Below are 19,856 nucleotides of genomic sequence, written 5' to 3'. Positions count from 1 at the left end.
TTTCTCCCTCTCCTCTAGTAATATAATATCAGCACCTTGTGCTGGTTGTTGTTAGAAACTTTTAGATGAGAGATCTTTTCTACAGGGATAGGTAGAGGGATGCTATGGAATTTATTATGATTCTTTAGGGGCAAGGACATCCCTGTGACTTAAAAAACAAATATATAGAATAACTTATCTGGTTTTATTTAGAAGTAATGTTCACGAGACAGTGACTGAAACCCTACATCTTTGTAAGATTGACTTAATGTCAGGGCAGGAAGTGAGAGGGCAGGGTAAGGAAAGCATTGGGCAGGGGATGTAGGATGGCTGTCTCTCAACACTGAAGTCCCTTCTCCGCTTGAATTGAGCTGTAGCATGGAGCCTGCACAAAAATGGAATAAGCTGAGAATAGAACTAGCAGTGGAGAATGTTTAGCCTTAATCTTGATTGATTAGTATAAAATGGCAGAACCTTGTAATACTACAACTTGTATTTATCTCTAATGGACTACTGGCTGGGCTTTTGGACTTGGTTGGGGTCAATGCTTGTTTGTTCTGAAGTTGAACTCATTCTGATGGCTGGCTCTCTTACCTCTTGTCCAGTGAAGGCCTGTTTCTAAAGGTCAGCTTGCTGTCTGTCTGGCATCCCAGCTAACAATTAAGATTAGCTTGTAAAGGAAGCTTGTCAGTTTATCGTGTGACAATAAAAGCCACAGTCATTTTTGCTTTTGCACTTTGGATGCTGAATTGTCTCATGAAACAGTAACATTTCGGTAAACTCAAGTTTTTTCCTTCTGTCAGGTTATTCCCAATATCTATAAAAATGTTTTTTTCTGAAGAATGTTTCTGACTGATATTGACCTTTGTCTATAAGACTCATATTTGCAATAATATTTGGAAAACAGTAAATAGATTTTTCAAAATGTGAGGCTGCTTTTCTTGTCTTGAATGGTAACTTTCAACAGTATTTAGAAGATAGCTTTCCTCAAAGTATTTCCACTCTGTTGTTTATCTCTGTTTCTTATTCTCTGGACACAATGGCCACCCCCCACTCCCCAAACTTCATCATCTTCAGAGATTTGTTTCTTTATTTCTTTTTCATTCTCTTTCTTTGTCCAAACTAAAATCCTAGATATCTGTTATCCTCTTATTTGAAACAAGAGCTTTAAACAAAAAACAAATAAACAAAAAACTTTTAAACTAGTCTCTAGGGATTCAACTGGTACAGATTTTTAAAAGAAAAAGAACTTGCTGCTGGCTGGCTGGCTGGCTGGTTGCCTGGAACATCCTTCACTGCTGGAAGTGACTGTGGAGTGAGCCGGGCTGATTAACTGAGGGCACCTGCACTTGCAACTCTGAGGCTGGCGAACAGAATGTATTTGAGATTGAATGTAAACAGTTGCAGGCTTAATATGTAACTGTGGAGAGAGGAGGCAACCTACTGGCTTTTTTCCCAGGAGGGGGCAGCCCTCACAGCAGGGCCCATCTGCCTCAGCAAATTGACAGAGGACGGGTCCCATCTTCCTAGCCCTCCCCCTTAACACATATGACTGCTAGGCTTTAGTGGGGGGGTTGGTGGGGTTTTTTTGTTTTTGTTTTTTTCTTTAAAAAAAAAAAAAAAAAAACTGTGTCCTGGATGCTACCTCTCTTGTGTCTTTGCAAGGCTCAAGTTGGCCTAGCTCCATACTTGCTGTTCTATAGCATCTCCCCAAGGTGCATTTGAAATCACTAACGTAGAGGAAATAAATGGATTGTGTAACGTTAGCGAGGGCAAGACTACCCTATGCAGGAATTGATGGCCCATAAATGAAAAAGGAAATAGTCCTGTGTGTGATATGTTGGCAGCTCCTAGATGTTCAGATTTTTGGCTAGCTAAGAGCCCTTAGCTGTGAAAATAATTCTAATATTAGCAAAGGGGAAAATATACCCACTTTCAACTTAACAGTGCTTCATGTGGAACTGCTGTTAAGGGGTTCCTTAATTAAATTATCTGCGCTTTAATGTGACCAGCCTCTTGGTCTCTACCCTTTCTGATGCTACCTCTTTCTTCACCTTTGATGCAGTTTAACTTTCATTTGCCGATAATTGGAATCTAAGTTGTGTTTATTCCTGATCTCAAGTTTATATAAAAATCCTGAGTGGTGTTTTTGTTGTTGTTGTTGTTGTTGTTTTTTATTCTTTTGAGACAAAATCTTCTATGAGACCCCAGCTAGGCCAGGACCTGTTATATAGCCCAGGCTGACTTAGCCTCCTGAGTGCTACGATTGTAGGCATTCCCTACTTCTCTTGGCTCTGTGTTTGATGCTTTTTCGACTGAACAGGATTGATCCAGCACTATTAACGTGTTACTGGATGTCCTTTTCCTTCATTTCAGGTAAGAGATTTGTTCTCACTGTAGCTCATAGCAACCTTGGCATAACTTTTTTTTCTTTTCTTTTTTATGTGTCCATTCTTTTTCCTGTGGTTTGTTTGTTTGTTTGTTTGTTTTGCCAATCCTGGGGACTGAACTCAGGGCCTAAGCACTGTCCTTGGGCTTTCCTCAAAGTTAGTGCCCTACCACTTGAGCCACAGCACCAGTTCCAGTTTTTCTATATATGTGGTACCAAGGAATCGAACCCAGGTCTTCATGCATGCTAGGCAAACACTCTACCACTAGGCCAAACTCCCGGCCCCAACTTTTTTTTTCTTAAGTCATGAACTTCCACCTTTTTGACTTAAAGGAAGCACTTTTTAGCTTATCCAAATCACCAGTACCACTACTCTTGTGTTTTGTGGCCATCATTAAATAAAATAAGGGTTACTTGGCTACAAGCAGCGTTCTCACACTGATAGTCTGATATTTATGGGCAGATGGCCTGCGTATACATCCTAAGAATGGCACAAGAAAGTCATGCTTACTAAGCACTGCACATAATTAAAAACTAATGAATCATTTATGGAATTTTCCATTTGATGTTTTAGGCTTGAGGTTGACTGCAGGTAACTGAAACCACAGATGGGGGCACTAGTGTACTCATACACATACACAGCACATATGACTCCTATTAGAAAGCACTTAAGGGATTCACTGGTATGCTAAGTGGTATGTATATGGCTTTGTCTAGGGTTCTCACCATGACGGAGGAAGAACTATTGTAAGAAGCCTATATTTGAGAAGGCTGAGAGTTCAGTGTTAAGTCAGCACAGTTCACAGTAGATTTTCAATCAGTGTGCTTTGATATTTAGTATGATCTTTATGATGACTCAGGTTTCAACCATTGGTTTGAAAAACCTTGGCAGAATTGAAACATAATAGCATTGTGCTTTTAGTGTAAACAGGATTTGGATGGAGAATGGTCACTTGACCTAAGAACTTAGTAAAAAAAAGTTTTTTTTTTAAATATACTTCCTGTAGCTGGTATGTTTTGTAAATGAGTGTAGACGCTGGCCCAGGAGCACCCTAACTTGGGCACTTTATTGGACACTGGTTCTTAGAGCTGTATTTGTTGATAGTTTCTGTTTGTGCAGTCAGGTAGAAGCCAGTTCAGCATCACCGGGAATAACCTTGTATGAGAGAACTTTGTCCTCTGCAGGCATGTCCTCTGCATATTTCGTGGACTCACAGTAAGGATATTGTATTTTCCTTAGCCTCTCCTCCTTCCTGGAGAGAAGTCCTGAGGCCTAAACTCAGGGCCTGGGTGCCATCTCTGGGATTTTTTTTTTTTTTTTTTTTTTTGCTCAAGGCTGGAGCTCTGCCACTTGAACCACAGATAGACAGTGAGACTTGTAGTAACACACAGTCATCACTGCAGATGAAATTAAGAACTGATTTTCTGAAAGTGGTGTGGTGGTTCAACATGATAGAGTGCTAGCCTTGAGCAAAAGAGCTTGGGGATAGCACCCAGGCCTTGAGTTCAAGCCCCAGGACCTACAAAAAAAAAAAAACCCTGACTTTCCATAAAAACTTCTAGGAAATTTAATGTTTCATACTCAGAATGCTATCATCACCTACTTAATCTCATCATATCTTTGTGAGGTGGGAGGACAGGTAATGTCCCAGTTGGCAAATTCAAAAGTCTAAACTCTCATAAACTATTGTGAGAGTTTACTTTATCTGGGATTAGATCCTGGAGGTGGCAGCTCTTAATCTGGAGGTCAGCCATTGTGTTTGCTATGTTAGACTTTTAGCATTTGTGGGGCCTGTTGATAATGTATCATAAAGTATTAAATCCTGTGACAGTCCCTTGGGCCCAGTATTATTCATATCCCAGGCAAGGAAGGGTCTTGTGCAAAGTGCCAAATACAAAATGAGCAAAGCTTGGGCTGGGAGTTTGGCCTAGTGGTAGAGTGCTTGCTTAGCATGCATGAAGACACAGGTTCAATTCCTCGGTACCACATACATAGGAAAAAAAATATAGAAGTGGTGCTGAGGCTCAAGTGGTAGAGCTCTAGCCTTGAGAAAGTCCAAGGACAGTGCTCAGACCCTGAGCTCAAGCCCAGGACTGGCAAAAAAAAAAAAAAAAAAAAAAAAGCATAGCTGAAAATGATCATTTACCTTTCAGAACTTTTTTTTTTTTTCCCCAATCCCGGGGCTTGAACTCAGCCCGGGCACTGTCCCTGTTCCTGGCTTGCTCAAAGCTAACACTCTACCACTTGAGCCACAGCAACACTTGCAGCCTTTTCTGTGTATGTGGTACCAAAAATCAAACTGAGGGCTTTGTGCATACTAGGCAAGCACTACCACTAGGCCACATTCCTGCCCCCCCTTTTTTAATTCTTTTTTTTTTTATTGTAATTCATAGGAGGGTTACATTATATTCGCCAAATAGAAGGTGTATTACTTCACAAACATTGATATGCCTTCTCATGTTTTTGTCCCCATTTCCCTCCCCCTACCACCTCTCCTCATCTTGTCTTTCCCCCTTCCCTATCCTATTTCAAATAAATAAGTAAACATATATACTATATACCAGATAATATGGTAAGATACTGTAACAATATGAGATAACTAAGGGACAACAAAAGAGATGAGAAATAACAGTACATTAAGAACAACAATCACATATGTGTCTTGTTTCCATATCTTGGAGGTCCTTTCATTTAGCCTCCTCCTATATGGCCTTATATATCTAGGTTTTGCCCTATTGTAAACCTCTGCTAGGAGAGTCCAAGGTTTATACTAATTATGACAAATGAAGAAAACCATTGAGTCTATTTTCCTTTGAGTCTTCACTTAATATGGTTTTTTCCAAGTCTTTCCATTTCCTTACAAATGCTGAGCTCGCCCCTTTTTTTTCTTATTTTTGAGACAGGGTTTCATTGTATTGCTCAGACTGGTCTTGAAATCCTGAACTCAAGGAATCCTACCTCAGCCTCTTGAGGGTTGGTCCTACATACTTGTATCACTATTTCTGGCTCTGTAAGAACTTCTGTTTGTAAGTCATACCCAACCTAGAGCAAGCTTCCATTGAAGACTGTATATGGATGTAGTTGTGTGCTACCTGACAGGTCTGGACTGTTAGGAAGAGACTTTGGACAATTCTAGTGGTTCAAAGAACAGGGAAGCTGGGCCTAGGAATCCCAGGCTGTTTTCTGTGTGAAAGGAGGATGATGAGCTGGTGTTATCCCTGAAAGGTGGCAGTCTGTTCTCAGGCATCCAATGTATGGCTTCTGTGCTGTGAAGCTCTAAGCCAAGAATAGGCAAGTCTTTGTGCCAAGCCAAGCCATCAGCCTACTTTGAAGAACATGTCAGCGGATTAGTTTATTGGCTTTCCCCACTAGTGGCATTAGCTCTCACCCATCTCACGTTCACCATCTGGCTTCAGTAAGAAGTTTTCAAGTGATTGCTCTTGAGCAGCATGCTCTGTGCCAGGGCTTTCTGAGGGTTGTTCAGCGTTCTCCCTCATCAACCCTGGGGCCCAGCGCTCTCTAAGAAGAGGAAGTCATCTTGTTGTGGCCACATATATGCATACCTGAGCACTTGAGACATCAGAGGGTGGAAAGAAATCAGCTTAACGGAGACTAAGTCTGGCTGATTAATGGCCCAAAGTCTTTTTGTTGTCAAAACTTAAAAATGGCTCTGTCCTTAGGTGAGCTTTGAAAATGGAGTTGCTCCTACCACAAAGAAAGCTCTTTTCTGCCTGTGAAGTGATTCAGTCTGTGCAGATTTTAGTAGCTGGAGAGTTGCAAAAGGGTTGGGGTTTTTCTTCCTCATTGGAAAGCAAAGCCTTGGGGCTAGTGATGCTTAAACGAACCACCTTCTCTCCTCCCAGGGAGCTGGTTGCTCTCTCCTTCTGGGTTAATATACATTGACTAGGGCTAAATGCCTAATGCTTCTGGACAAGGTCCAGCCTGTCACAGAGCAGCCGCACTGTGGCGATACAGCTGCTGGCATTAAAGGGCTAAGCCCTTTCCAGCTGCTTTGCCTTAACGGGAACTGCCTGCAGTTGGCAGCTTAGGGGAGCTGTCTTAGCCCGATTAGGAGGAAATGACTAATCTCTGCATCTTCTCCTGACACTGCTCTGGAGGCTCTGGGGAAGATAGCCCAGTGGGGTGGGAAGTGGTTGGATAATGGGGTTGGAGTATCAGCCTATTATCTCCTCAAATTGTGATCCCAGCTTGACATGGCTTATATTTTGTTTTGCCTCTATGGGGAAAAGTGGGGTTCTCTTCATTGAACTCCCTGGCATTGAGGGAGCGGATGTGTTTCCCCACAAAGCATACTGTGACACCTCAAAGCTGATACAGAAGCAGATGGGTGGGGTTGAGAGGCCAGCCATCCCTCTTGAGAGCAAGAAGATGAAGCTACCTAGTATGGTGTGCTCTGTGGCCTTTCTTCCCTTCTATAAAATACTGACTTAAAGAGCCAAGATTTCATTGATTGTAAAGCTGATTGTAAAACATGCTTTAAAAATATGATGTTAATAGCCATGAGGCTTAAGCATCTTATAATCAGTGGCATCCTGGAAATGCAGTGCAATGTTTGTTCTTTCTTAGCGGCTCATAAAATAGTGCATGTTCTTATAATTATTGTTATTTGCAATGGAAGTGTTAGCTACTTAACATCAGAAAGGCTGTTGGCTGGACCAAAAGTTCCACCCTGGTAACCTGTTACTTTGGTATAGTCAAAGATTTCTAGCTGGTCGCTCACACCCATAATCCTAACTACTTAGAAGGCTATGATCTGAGGATCACAGTTCAAAGCCATTCTGTAATACTCTTATCTTCAGCTCACCAGCAAAAAGCTGGGAGTAGCACTGTGGCCCAAGTGGTAGAGTACGAGCTTTATCAAAAACAACTCAAAAATAGAGCACACCACACACACACACACACACACACACACGTAGAGTGCATGATGAGGCCCTGGTTCGATCTCCAGCACCCAAAAACCTAAGGAGTTTCCGTAGGTCTGAGGGGAGCTGCTGTAGGAAGTGCAGAGAAACTAAGACTCAACCAAAAACACTACATGAAGAAGCAGACAAGTATAGGACAGGATCAAAATCTGTCAGTTGTGATTCCCAGGACTATTACATGTGGCCCCTGGATTGGAGTGGGGGAGAAAGGCCATTGTGAATCAGTGTTTATCTTGCTGGAAGTCAGAAAGGGTTTTGTTTGTTTGTTTGCTTGCTTTGGGGGTTTTCTTGAGGTCAGAAAGTTTTAATGAAGAGTGTTCCAATAGTCTATTTGGGTAATAAGTTGGGAATATTCATTGTAGTCTTGCTTAGTTTGCTCACCAAGTCCAGAACATTCAGCAGAAAACCTTCCCTTTAAAGTAGAAGGCTGTGATTTAAGGGGAGCCAATGAGGAAAGGAAGGCATCTCATGGATCTGTTGCTATGTAAAAGTAAACTAAAACTAATTTTGCTTATGAAGGTCTTGTTTAGATAGTGGCGGCTGCTCAAATGGCCAAGGAGAAAGGTGGGTAGAGGTGGGCCCAGGGTATGTGGGAACACAGGAGTGAACTGAAGTCTAGAGCCTCCGAGGTCTTGTCAGAAAGCTGGAATTCTATGAATATGGCAGCTTGAAAGGGACTAGGATATTTTTCTAGATGGAGGAAGAAGCACATTCAACCTGTAGCTCCAGATCCAGACACCCTTAAACTATTATTCTGACTTCTGTGATCACAGGCTAGGCCTTCTTTTGTGTGTTCATGGGGCTAGGGTGTGAGTTCCTGGTCCTTGTGCCTGTCTCTGGCCTCCTCTCCTTCTTTGACAGTCACTGCCCCTTTATCTGCCTTAATCAAAGCTCTGAAACATTATCATTTCCCCTTTTTCTGTCGATTAGCTGCAGCCTATTAATTAGTGTCATTGGACTCCTGTAAATCTCCATCACTAACTATGTCCTGCCTCTTCAGCTTTGCTAAATATGTGCCTGAGCCATGGTGTGGCTCTCCCTAAGAAGTGATTACAGATCTTGGCTGTGCTGACCCCCTGCCTCAGCAGCTCTCCAAGTGCCCACAGCTTGGTCAGATGCTTCATCTTGATTAGCTCTTAACTTCCTTCCTGTTTTCCTCTCTGACATTCCTGGGGCCTAGCACTAAACTATAGATCAAAGGTGTCTTAATATAAAGCTCTTTTGTCTTACAGGCCTCTTCCCTGCATTTCCTGGTTACTTTTTTTTTTCTCCTGTCCGAGGCTTGAACTCGGGGCCTTTGTGCTTAGGGCTAGTTCTCTACTACTTGATCCACAGCTCCATTTCCAGCATTTTGGTGACTTATTGGAGATAAAGAGTGTTTGGATTTTTCCTGCCCAGGCTGGCTTCGAACTGTGATCTTCAGATCTTAGCCTCCCTGAGTAGCTAGGATTACAAGTGCGAGCCACTGTGCCCAGCTCTGTTCCTCTTTTAATCTCAAGCTGTTGTCTCTTTGGGCCTGTTCCCTACATTCCCCCATGCTGTTATAAGTCATAGAGACTTATGTAGGACTATGTGAGGTGATGCTCTCTCCTGACCTGGTAAGAGTCTCCCATCAAAACCCCAAACAACTGCTTCCACATCCTCTGACCTCTTAGATCACAGCTATCTTTGTTCTAAGCTAGACTTAAAACCTCAGTTCTGATGTTGGCTCCCTTTTATTTACTTTCCTATGAAATTCCCAATCCTCAAAGCCATGCTTCTTTTTATTTGCTTACGACCCCACTCAGTCTCCTTACCCTGATTTTCTAAACTCTCCAAACCACCTTTCCCAGCTGCAATCATCTCATCTCAGCTTCTCTATGAGGAAGTTTTTGATTCTTTTCTCAGTTTTGACTCTTGACTCTTCTTTGCCCCCTGAGATTCCATCCCTGCTTCTTGTTAAACACATTCGCTTCTGTGCGCTGAGGATCTGCTAAGCCTGGCGAATGGGAAAGATGCAATGCCTATTGACAGCCTTGGCCTGAGGAGGAACTGCAGGGGAAGCAGCCTTCTGAGCTCATGGTGGGTGAAACGGAATCTACTGTGCTAATGATGGTCATTGATGGAGTGATTAAGTGACTGAGCTTGCTGAATAAACATGACACATGTGGTTCTTCAGCAGCCTTTTAACTCTGCCCCATTTTCCAGAAGAGGAAATTGAGGCTCAGGATCCTTAACTTGCTTATTGCTTAAGTCCTTCAGCTGATAGGTGCTTAAAGGGTTAGTGCTGCTGGGCACATGCCTGTAATCCCAGCCACTCAAGAGGTTGAGAGGGTTGGGTGTTTAGCCTAGTGCTAGAGTGCTTGCCTAGCATGCACGAAGACCCGGGTTCGATTTCTTGGTACCACATACATAGAAAAAAGCTGGAAGTGGTGCTGAGGCTCAAGTAGTAGAGTTCTAGCCTTGAGAAAGTCCAAGGACAGTGCTCAGGCCCTGAGCTCAAGCCCAGGACTGGGGGAAAAAAAAAAGGTTGAGATCTGAGGCTCTTGGTTCAAAGGCCAGCACGAACCAACGAATCAGGAGGCACATACTTTCAATTAACTAGCAAAAATGCCAGAAGTAGAACTGTGGCTCAAGTGGTAGAGCACCAGCCTTGAGAAAAAAGCTAAGGGACAGCACCCAGGGTCCTGAGTTCAAGCCTTAGTAGCAGCACATTCATACCTAAAACTGTCAACTTACATTCCTATACTTACTCAACTCTTCCTTTTAACCTTGTTGCACAAATCTTCCTTGCCCAAGTGATGCTTCATTGGGAAGAAAAAGTCCAGATCATTGTGCTGCTGATTCCTTTCTGTCAGTCCTGCGGAACTGTCTTGGGCCTTTCCCTCTTGCACATTTTGGTTTCCAGTGAGGCCTGTCCACTCCATGCCTGCAGGTGGCAGGTTAAAAGCCAGCAGTGGGGATGGGCAGTGGTGAGGGGGCTTCCTGCCCGCCAATCAGAAGCAACCATCTAGTTTCCATGCTCCCATCATCTGCCCTGCTAAGACAATCATCAACATAAAAGGCTAATTGTATTAATCACCAAGGCACCCATCCCAGACCCCCTCCCTTTCGGGAGAATTATGAATTGCAATTGCAGATGGCTCCACTGATTGAAGGCAGAGCCCAGCAGGGAGAAGGGCCAGATCAGATTACACACCATTAATTAAAAACTTCCCCTGACAAATGGGAGGCAGGGAGTGCACACCAAGGGTCCCCTGGTTGGGACTCTGTTCTTTCCAGGCCCCCTCCTCCCAACCAGACTCAGGGGCCTTGGCGGTGAAGCCTGCTTTCCCAGCTGGGTCTGCTGAGATGGAGCTCGCCAAAGGCCAGCTCTTCCCTCATCCTAACAGATGGCTTGCTGTCCTATTAAAGGGCTGGAGAGACGGAGAAGCTAACCTTTGGTTGCTTCTGCCTCTAACCTTCAATGCTCTTAAGCTTCTAACCTAATTCTTCACTTCTCAAGAAGCTAATTTCTTCCTCTAGCCTGTACTAACAGGACAAATGCTAAAGGACTTTGCATGAAGACAGCCTCTACTTTCCCCTCAGGCAACTACCCCTTGCCCTTTCAGCCTGTAAGTTCTAGGACCAGGTTATGGTGGCTGCTCTGGAGTGGTGAGCATACACTCAAATGTCTGGCTACCATCTTCCAGCCCCTTCCTGGAAACAGAGGCTTCCCAGCTGCTGTCATTTTTGGCTCATTTGCAGCTGTAACTCCTGCATTTCCCTCCTCTTGATCAATTACTGCTTCCTCTCCTTCCCCAGCCACTCAGCCTCAGTCATTCATTCATCAAACTTTTATTGAGCACCCAGTGTGTATGTGCTTGGCTCTGGTGATGCAGAGATAATTTGTCAAGAAGCTCAAGAGCCTACTGTAGAACCCCACCCCTGCAACTTTCTAGCTCCTGCCTCTTACTTCCTGAGGCTGAAGCTTGTGTTACCCACCCCCCCACCTTGCTGGAGCTCTATTTTGGAAAATTCTAAGCTGGGAGCTGGAGAGACCTTAGGGGTCTATGAAACTGAGTGAGTGACCTTTAGCACATCAATCATGTCCTCTTCACACACTTATGCACACACAATATACATACGAATATCCAGCTGTCCCTGCTCATGAAAGGGCACAGAAAGCCCTGGGCTCTGAAAGATTGCAAAAATGGATGAGTGGAACCCTGCTTGGAGAGATGTGAATAGCACTGACGAATAGCACTGACAATAGAACCGAATGCCTAGCACAGCTGCTGGAGCCATAGGCACTAGAGACTCGGCTACTGCAGTGGTCACAGGCTGGGCCTGCTCTGTCTTTGGAAGATTTTTGGCAGCCCTTCCCCCATCTCCAGCCCCTTGGGAAACATCATGGGAAAGAACCTAGCTTTTTCTTTTTTCTTTTTTTTCTTTTTTAATGGAGTTGGTTGCTGTATCTCAGGGTACCATGGTGATGAGCTCCATAGAGATGAGAACTGACTTTTATTGGCTTGTCTCTTCATTCCAGAGTCCCTCCCGCAAACCCCCACAACCACAAAGCTCCCAGGTCAGCAGCCCCAAGAGAGAAGGGAGCAGAGTCCCTAGTGAGTAGACTAAAGCCTGCAATCTTCCCTCCCTCTCTCCCTTCTTCCCTCCGCCCTCCCATTACCAACAGTAATTGTACTCAAACCCAATAATTACAGTAACTACAACAATCATCATTTATTGGGGGTGGTTTTATCAGCACTTTAACTTCCTAAAGTACTTTTTAATCACATTTTCATAGCGGTCCCTGGAGGAAAGATTATACCCATTTTGCAGCTGGGAAAGTGGAAATCTAGACAGGACCTCAAATCATAGGCAGAATAGATTTACAGCATCCTTTAAATTTTAACAAGCCAGTTTGGATGCCTGGAATCTCTCAGAGGCACTAACCCTTGAATCTTGCTTTCTTGGGTCATTCTCATGATCCATCCTCAGAACTTAATTACCCGTAGTTGTAGTCCTTGGTGAACTGAGAGTGGGAGATGGAGGGTCCCCCTTAGGATGGTTCCTGTCATGGGGTCTGAGGGGAAAGCCAGACCTGGGACAAGGCCTCACTGTTCCAAAGCTCCCTCCCTTATCCTACTCCTTTGCCAGCCCAAGAAAAGGTTCCTAATGTCAGCTTTTCCCAAAGGGGTGGAGAAAATGAGGAGCAGAGATCTCTTCGTGTAGGCAATCTTAGGTTTCAGGAAGCCCCTGGCCCGATAGAAGAGTCACTCCCCTAAAACTATCCCCTGGGGCTGAAAAATAACTCCCAAGAGCTCAGAGGCTGTCCCAGGGCCCAGTGCTGAGATGCCTGTCCTGTCCCTCAGTCTCCTTTGATGGGTGAAGGGGGGGCTCTCTGAGTTCCTCATCAGAGTTGGAACAGAATGACTCGCTGGGTTCTCATGTATATTCTTCCAAGATGGGGATCTGGAAGCCCAGGAGTTCCACTGGAATCTAGCTGAGTGAGGGAAAGGGAGACCTCATCTCTGACTCCCTTGCTTTGTCCCCTTAATAAAGGGAAGGCCTAGAGAGAGTGAATTAGATGGATTTGATCCCGCATGCTCTCTCTCTGCAAATGTATAAACCGGGCATGATGGCTTGCTGTAGTCCCAGCCACTCCGGAGCCCACAAAGCAGGCAAGGACATCGCATGAAAGCCCATCTCAAAAAAGAAAACAACAACCACAAAAAGGAAGTATGAAGGGAAGGAAGAGAAAGAAAAAAAAATGAAGGGAGGGAGGCCAGGGATGGAAGCTGGCACATTCGTTCCCGCTGCCTATCCTAAGAGGTCCATGTCTCCGTATTCCCCTTTGTAACTGCCCACTAGGAAGAACTCAAGTCAGGTGATATGATGGTGCCTGAGGTGCCCAGGGCTGTGCTGGGTCACACACTCGCTTCGGTGTCCTCTGAATTACACTGGGCGTCTGTCTTCTCCAGCTCAACCTCTACAACTTCCTCCTCTGCTGTGGCGCCTATGAGGATGGCCAGTCGCTGGGCCACGGTCTTGGTATCAGGGAACAGGATGAAGTTGTAGATCAGCGATGCCAGGACAGCTCCTGTCAGCGGTCCCACCCAGAAGATCTGGGGAGGCACAAGTAGACACCCCTCCATGAGCTATCTGAATCGAAGTGGTGTGGAAAATCCTGCCTACTTCCCTTGTGTTGACATGGTCTCCCAGGAGCTCTCAAAGGACATGTGACTTGTTTTTTCTGAATTTCATTTATTTTTGATGCTGGTCTTAGGACTTGAACTCAGAGTCTGGGCAGTGTCCCTACCCTTGTGTGCTCAAGGCCAGAGCACTTGAGCCACAGCTCCACTTCTGGCATTTTGTTGGTTAATTGGAAATAAGAATATTACAGACTTTGCTACCTGGTGATCATTTGATTCTGAGAGGACCTTGCTTTCTGTGGAGAGGGGCCCAGCTGTGCAGGCATGGCCTGAACTGGGAGGCCTGAGGTTAATCTCAAACTCACTCCTGCTTCTTTTCCTCTCTTATCTCTTGTTTTAGCCAAGTTCTAGCTCTTGCCATTTCTATCTCTGCTGGTATGTGTGTCTATTTCTGTTTTTCTTTTTCTTTATTCAAGTTTGAAAATTGGTCCAGCTGGAGAAAGTGCAGAAGGAAACAGAATATAAAGCCTGGGACAAGTCTGCAACTCCTGCCATGGCCTATTTCTTGTCAGTCCACTGGGTGCCACGTGTGATCAGAGCTGGAAAGGATGTAATATATATAAGCCAGAATATTCGCTCTGGCTTTCCTCCAGTAGGAAACTTCCATTTCCAGGTCTAAATGGTCTAGTTAGGGGTTTATCTTCCCAAGTCTCTGTGGACCCTGGCTGGTAAACCTGCCATCTCTAATTTCTTTTTTCCCCTTGGTTCATTGGTTTCTTCCTTCATTCTTTCTTTCCCTCTCCTTGATTTTTTTTTTTTTTTGCCAATCCTGGTGCTTGAACTCAGGACCTGACCACTGAACTCTTTTATTCAAGGCTAGCGCTCTACCACTTTGAGCCACAGCTTCACTCCCTCCCTCCTTCCTTCCTTGTCTCTCCTTTCTTTTCTTTTCCTTCTCTTCTCTTTCTTTCTTTCTTTCTTTCTTTCTTTCTTTCTTTCTTTCTTTCTTTCTTTCTTTCTTTCTTTCTTTCTTTTCTGCTCCCTTTCCCAGTCCTGAGGCTTGAACTCAGACCCTGGGCATTGTCTCAGAGCTTTTGTGCTCAAGGCTAATGCTCTACCACTTGGGCCATAGTTCCATTTCTGTTTTGCTTTTTGGGTTTTTTTTTTTTTTTTTTTTTTTTGCCAGTCCTGGGATTGGACTCAGGGCCTGAGCACTGTCCTTGGTCTTTTTCTCAAGGTTAGAGCTCTACCACTTGAGCCTCAGCACCACTTCTGACTTTTTTCTATGTATGTGGTACCAAGGAATCGAACCTGGGTCTTCGTGCATGCTAGGCAAGCACTCTACCACTAGGCCAAACTCCTGGCCCTTTTTGTTGTGTGTGTGTGTGTGTGTGTGTGTGTGTGTGTGTGTGTATAATTAACTGGAGATAAGAGTCTTATAAACTTTTCGGTTTGAGCTGGCTTTGAACTATGATCCTCAGATCTCAGCCTCCTGAGTAGCTAGGATTACAGGTGTGAGCCACCAGCACCTGGCTTCCCTGACACTCATATGTCCCTTAACCATCTCTATTATTTCTGTTCAGCTCCCCCCCCCACTTTTTTGTGGGTCATGGGGCTTGAAATCTAAGCCTGGGTGCTGTCCCTGAGCTCTTCAGCTCAGGGCTACTGCCCTACCCCTGGGCCTGGGCATTGTCCCTGAGCTCTTCAGCTCAAGGCTACTGCCCTACCCCTGGAGCCACAGCCCCACTTCCCCTTTTCTAGAGATTGATTGGAGATAAGGTCTTCCATGTTCCATGTTCCATCTGGCTTTGAATGGAAACTCTCAGATCTCAGCCTCCTGAATAGCTAGATTACAGGAATGAGCCACTGCACCCAGCCTGTTCTTTCTTCCCTCTTCCCCATGGCTGAGAGTCTTACCCAGTGTACTGTGAACTTTCCCACGATGACAGCAGGACCAAAGGAACGTGCTGGGTTCATGGAGCAGCCAGTGAAGTAGATCTGGAAAGCAAGTGCAGGAGCAGCATGTGGAGAGACCTGAGGCAGCCTAGGAGAAAACATTCTTCTCTACCCTGCCTCAGAGGCCCCAGGGGATCCAGGAGCTGGAGATCCAGAACTGCCATAGTCCCAAGGCATTGAGGGACTCAGGAAGAGATACTTTCTGTGTCTGTGCCCAGTAGTTCACCCAAGAAGGACCCTCCCGTGTATTCGTGTTCACAATGTTCCCTTTGCCCCTTACCCCGATGAGGTGACCCAAAGCCACAGAGGTCCCAATCATGGCGGCTGGGGAGCCTCTTGCATGACGATTGTCCGTAGAAGCAAAGACGCAGAGAACTAGCTGCAGGGTCAGTATCAGCTCTACTGCCACCGCCTGGCCAGTCGAGGTGCTGTTTTGGACCTTGGCAGAGGAAGTTACACTGGAGTGGATCAGGTCTCTGCCCACAGCCTGGTGAATCCCATGGGCCTAATTTCCTCAGTCACCAGGCACCTCATGGAGCCCAGCTTTAAGACCCAAGGAGATGTGTGTGGTGGATTCATACAGCCCCTGCACACCTCTCCCTGCAGGAGGGAGCAGCCTCTCTTCCATCCCATCAGAGCGGAGGCACGAGCTCCACACAGGCCTGATTGAGTAGGGAGAGAGGGAGCGAGGCCAGGGAAGATGGAGGAGCAGAGGCTATGAGGCAGGGCTTCGGGGGGACACCAACAGTGGGCAAAAGTCCCTTCTGTGACCCCCCCAGTCCTAGCCCTTTTTGGCTATGCCTGCTCTTAGATGCTTGGTCCTTCGATTTCCCCTTCCCATGGCTTCTCCCTTCTCTGTCTGTTCCTTACACCACAATCCCCTTCCTATTCAGCCTAGATGAAAGCTACAGAGTGAATCCTCTGGGGTCAGGGCCCAGCTTAGAGGGTCGAGCATGTGGCAGAATTGTTAGCTTCTCCATTCATTCCCTCTCCTCCTGGCCCACTTGCCTGCCCACACCCCTCCTGCACTTACCACATTGATCCCCAGGGTCCCTCGGACATTTCCGGGTGTGAGTCCATAAAGTAGAGCAGCCCCCACAGTAGCCCCTGCAAGCTGGGCTGCTACATAGGCCATAGCTCGGGGCAGAGAGATATAGGAGCCCACAAGGAAGGCCAAGGTCACAGCAGGGTTGGCATGGGCCCCACTCGTCTTCCAAGAGACCTGCACGGCTGTGGCAGTGGCCAGGTTGAAGGTGATGGCAACTTGCAGCACAGAGGGAAGTGCCGAGGGCCAGCGTAGTACTGAACCCACGCCAAAGAACACGTACAGCCCTGTGGCCAGGAACTCGGCAAATAGCGCCTTGCTAATGGCAATCCAAAGCCTGCTCACCAGCAGGTAAATCCGGTGGCACAGTGGCTCCATGGCCTCACCCCTGGTGCCTTAGTTGTCACCTCGGTTTCTTGAGGGGCCTACCCTCTGTGCCACTTGTCTCTGATCTTCTCTCTTTCTTGATCTCTCTTGTCCCTGCTAGATGCCTGGCCGTTGCTTTCTGAGGGGGCTTTGCTAGTCCCACCTGCAGCTCCTCCACACCACTGCTCCCCCAAGGACCAGCTGGTCCAACTGGCAGGGAGTTGTGGATGGGAAGGGGTTATGCATAATTGGGGGTGGGAGGAGGGGTGCTGCTCACGTGTCTGTTCCACTCTGAACTCACCTGACAGGAAGGGGCCAGAGCACTGAGCTGGAACTTCTCAAGATGGACCAAACTCAAGCTGCAATAGAGGGGCAGGCATTGGGACATAGACAGTCACTGGTCTGCTTAGGTAGAGCAAGTTCACACCCCTCCCCAAATCCAAGGTCAGAGCCTTTACAGGGACTCCTGTTTACTTAGTCAACAGCCCCACCCCCCACAAGCTCTGCCTCTCAGTGTGCTGAGCAGATTCTGCATCCTTGAAACCCAGATGTGAAGTTAGGCTCTTTCCCTCCTTCCCACCTACAGCTCCCCTCGCAGGTCGTGGATGTGAATAGAATCGTCACTAAGGACTGGGTTGGCATTGGGGGAGGAAGTTCGGAAGGGGCCCATAGAGAGGGGTTCATTCCACAGTAATTTAAACTGTGCCAGCTGCCACTGTGGCAGTGGGTAATTTTGCTGTGTCCTGATGGAAATTTCCATTCCTTTCCCTTACTTCTTTTGCCTCTGTCTTTCCTCAAAGCTTATCCATTTTTAAGCTGGGCAACTGTGGCTCATACCTGTAATCCTAGCTACTCAGGAGGCTGAGATCCAAGGATCACAGTTCAAAGCCAAACTGAGCAGAAAGGCCCACTACACTCATCTCCAATTAACTACCCCCAAAACAAACAACAAAAACAAAAGCAAAGACTTAGGAAGTAGAGCTGTGGCTGAAATTGTAGAGTACTAGATTTGAGCATAAGAGCTCAGGGATAGCACCCATACCCTGAGTTTAAGTCCTAGAACACACACACACACACATACACACACACACACACGTGCACGTGCGCACACACGCACATTTATCTATTTTTGTAGCTATGCTGGCCCTAAGGTTATCTATGTCTAAGCTTTCCACTTGCACCCCCAACAGTATAGGAAAGCATTTTTTCAAAGGTGTTCCTTCTCAGAAGTTGCAATCAAGATGCTCAGTATTCATAAACTGCTTTGTTGAATGACAACTCCTTTGTACAACTACTTAAAGATAATAAAAATATTCAAAAAGAAGAGGAAGAGGAGGAGGAAAAGAAGGAGGAGGAGGAGAATCTGCCAATAAAATCATGGCCACACTGGGGGGCCCTGACCTCTTCCCCAGCCATACCTATTTACTTACAGATGTCATCACGCTCCCCAACTGTGGTCTCTCTACAGTACACACTCCTCTTGTCTCTCACTCAGTTGGTGGTCCCTGGCCCCTTTCCTACCCCTTTCTTTCCCCCACCCTGCTGATTTTGAGTCCTGCATATGTCTTGGCTATGCCCTTAGCAGTTTCTCTAACCCCATGCACAGACCCAATCAGTCCTCCACGCTGCAGTCCATGTGATCATTCCAAAACACAAGACACTCCCTGCTGAAATCCCCGCTAGGCCTCCTATTCCTCTAGAAACTCTTCACTTGGCTCAATCAGGTCCTCTGTGATCCTGCTCCTCCTCCCATGTTTGTCCGTTGCCTTCTGGCCTTGTGGTTTGAGTCTTCTGCCTGGCTCTCCAGGGAGTTTCACCTCTCCTATAGAATACCTGCCATTTACTTTGTTTGGCTAACTCCCACCTCAACTCTTCCTCAGTATCAGTCCCAGTGAAATTAGCCTCACCTAGCCCAGCACATGATTCACGCCTTTAATCCCAGCACTCAGGAGGCAGAGGTAAAAGGATCAGTCCCAAACCCCAGCTAGGATCCAGTAATTCATGTCTATAATCATAGTTCCTCAGGAGACTGATACCTGAGGATTATGGTTTGAAGCCAGCCTGGTTAGGAAATGCATGAGACCCCTATCTCCAATTAGGCACGTGTGCACGCGCAAGTGCGCGCGCACACAGACACCACACATACACATGCTGGAAGTGGAGTTGCACACGTGATACAGCAGCACTGGCCTTGACTAAGAAGTTCTCAGGGGCGGTTCCTGAGTTCAAGCCCCAGGACCAGCACACATACACAAAGATAAAATGCCCAATACAAAGAAAACCCCCAAACAATACACTCTTACCTTCCCACTTCCGTTCTTCCAGATGTCCTGGTTTACCCTGCCCTCCCAAGAGGATCCTGGCATCTCACCCAGTGCACATTGTGGCCAATGCTTGGCTTCTGGCTCCCTTTTCATTATGACTCCATTCTCATTCTCCTCCAGACCTCTGGGTCCCATCTGCGTTGCTGGGCTCTATTGGAGAAACTGGCCAGCCATGCAGGCTGTGGCCACAGTCTAAGGTCTCTGTCCTCAGCAGGGGCCACAGCCCTGCTCAGCAATCCCTCCACGCTCTCCAGTCACCCCGTCCCCATGAGGTTCTTCAAGCTTTGCCCACTCTCCTCCAACACCCCGTTCCCTCTAGGGCTTGACCTCAAGGCCTGGGCTCTGTTCCTGAGCTCTTTTGCTCAAGGCTAGCTCTCGACCATTTTGAGCCACAGCTCCACCTATAGTTTTCTGGTAATTAATTAGAGTCTCATAGATTTTCCTGCCTGGACTGGCTTTGAACCATGATCCTCAGATCTCAGCCTCCTATGTAGCTACTAGCATGAACCAGAGCTACCTCTGGTTTTCTTGTAACATCACACCAACTGCGCCTGTCATCCTACCCCAAAAACCATGCTACCTGCAAGGTTTTCCCCATCCTCCGTCCCCCACAACTTGTCTGGGCCTCTCAGGTTGTCCATACCTTTGAAGAAGAGGCTTCCCCACCCCTGGCAGTACTTGTGTCTTGTCTCCTTTGAGTATCGAGTGACTCGCTGTTCTTGGCTCTTCCTGCCTCTACC

The 19,856-nt window shown here is 46.4% G+C and overlaps 1 protein-coding gene across 1 annotated transcript; it reads right to left on the bottom strand.

The window, feature by feature from the left end:
* Positions 1–11,988: 11,988 nt before the first annotated feature.
* Aqp6 (aquaporin 6) lies at positions 11,989–16,988 on the bottom strand. The gene is made up of 4 exons (XM_090355790.1): positions 16,415–16,988; positions 15,662–15,820; positions 15,343–15,423; positions 11,989–13,398 (listed from the first exon to the last, which is right to left on the bottom strand). Exons 1-4 carry the CDS (start codon positions 16,802–16,804, stop codon positions 13,201–13,203), a joined length of 828 nt encoding a protein of 275 aa, XP_090211916.1. The 5' UTR covers positions 16,805–16,988; the 3' UTR covers positions 11,989–13,200.
* Positions 16,989–19,856: the final 2,868 nt, after the last annotated feature.

This window comes from Megascapheus bottae, chromosome 2 (assembly GCF_031878675.1).
Source record: "Megascapheus bottae isolate mThoBot1 chromosome 2, mThoBot2.hap1, whole genome shotgun sequence".
Taxonomy (NCBI): domain Eukaryota; kingdom Metazoa; phylum Chordata; class Mammalia; order Rodentia; family Geomyidae; genus Megascapheus; species Megascapheus bottae.
Note: the sequence above shows the minus strand (reverse complement) of the source record. Positions and strands in the feature narration are given on the sequence as shown.

Excerpts from the sequence above, each read along its gene's own strand:
- Aqp6 (XM_090355790.1), bottom strand. The coding sequence starts at position 16,804 with ATGGAGCCACTGTGCCACCGGATTTACCTGCTGGTGAGCAGGCTTTGG. Across the intron at positions 15,424-15,661 it reads CTTTGGGTCACCTCATCGGG|ATCTACTTCACTGGCTGCTC; the intron begins GTAAGGGGCAAA and ends CTTGCTTTCCAG. Across the intron at positions 13,399-15,342 it reads GAAAGTTCACAGTACACTGG|ATCTTCTGGGTGGGACCGCT; the intron begins GTAAGACTCTCA and ends GTGCCTCCCCAG.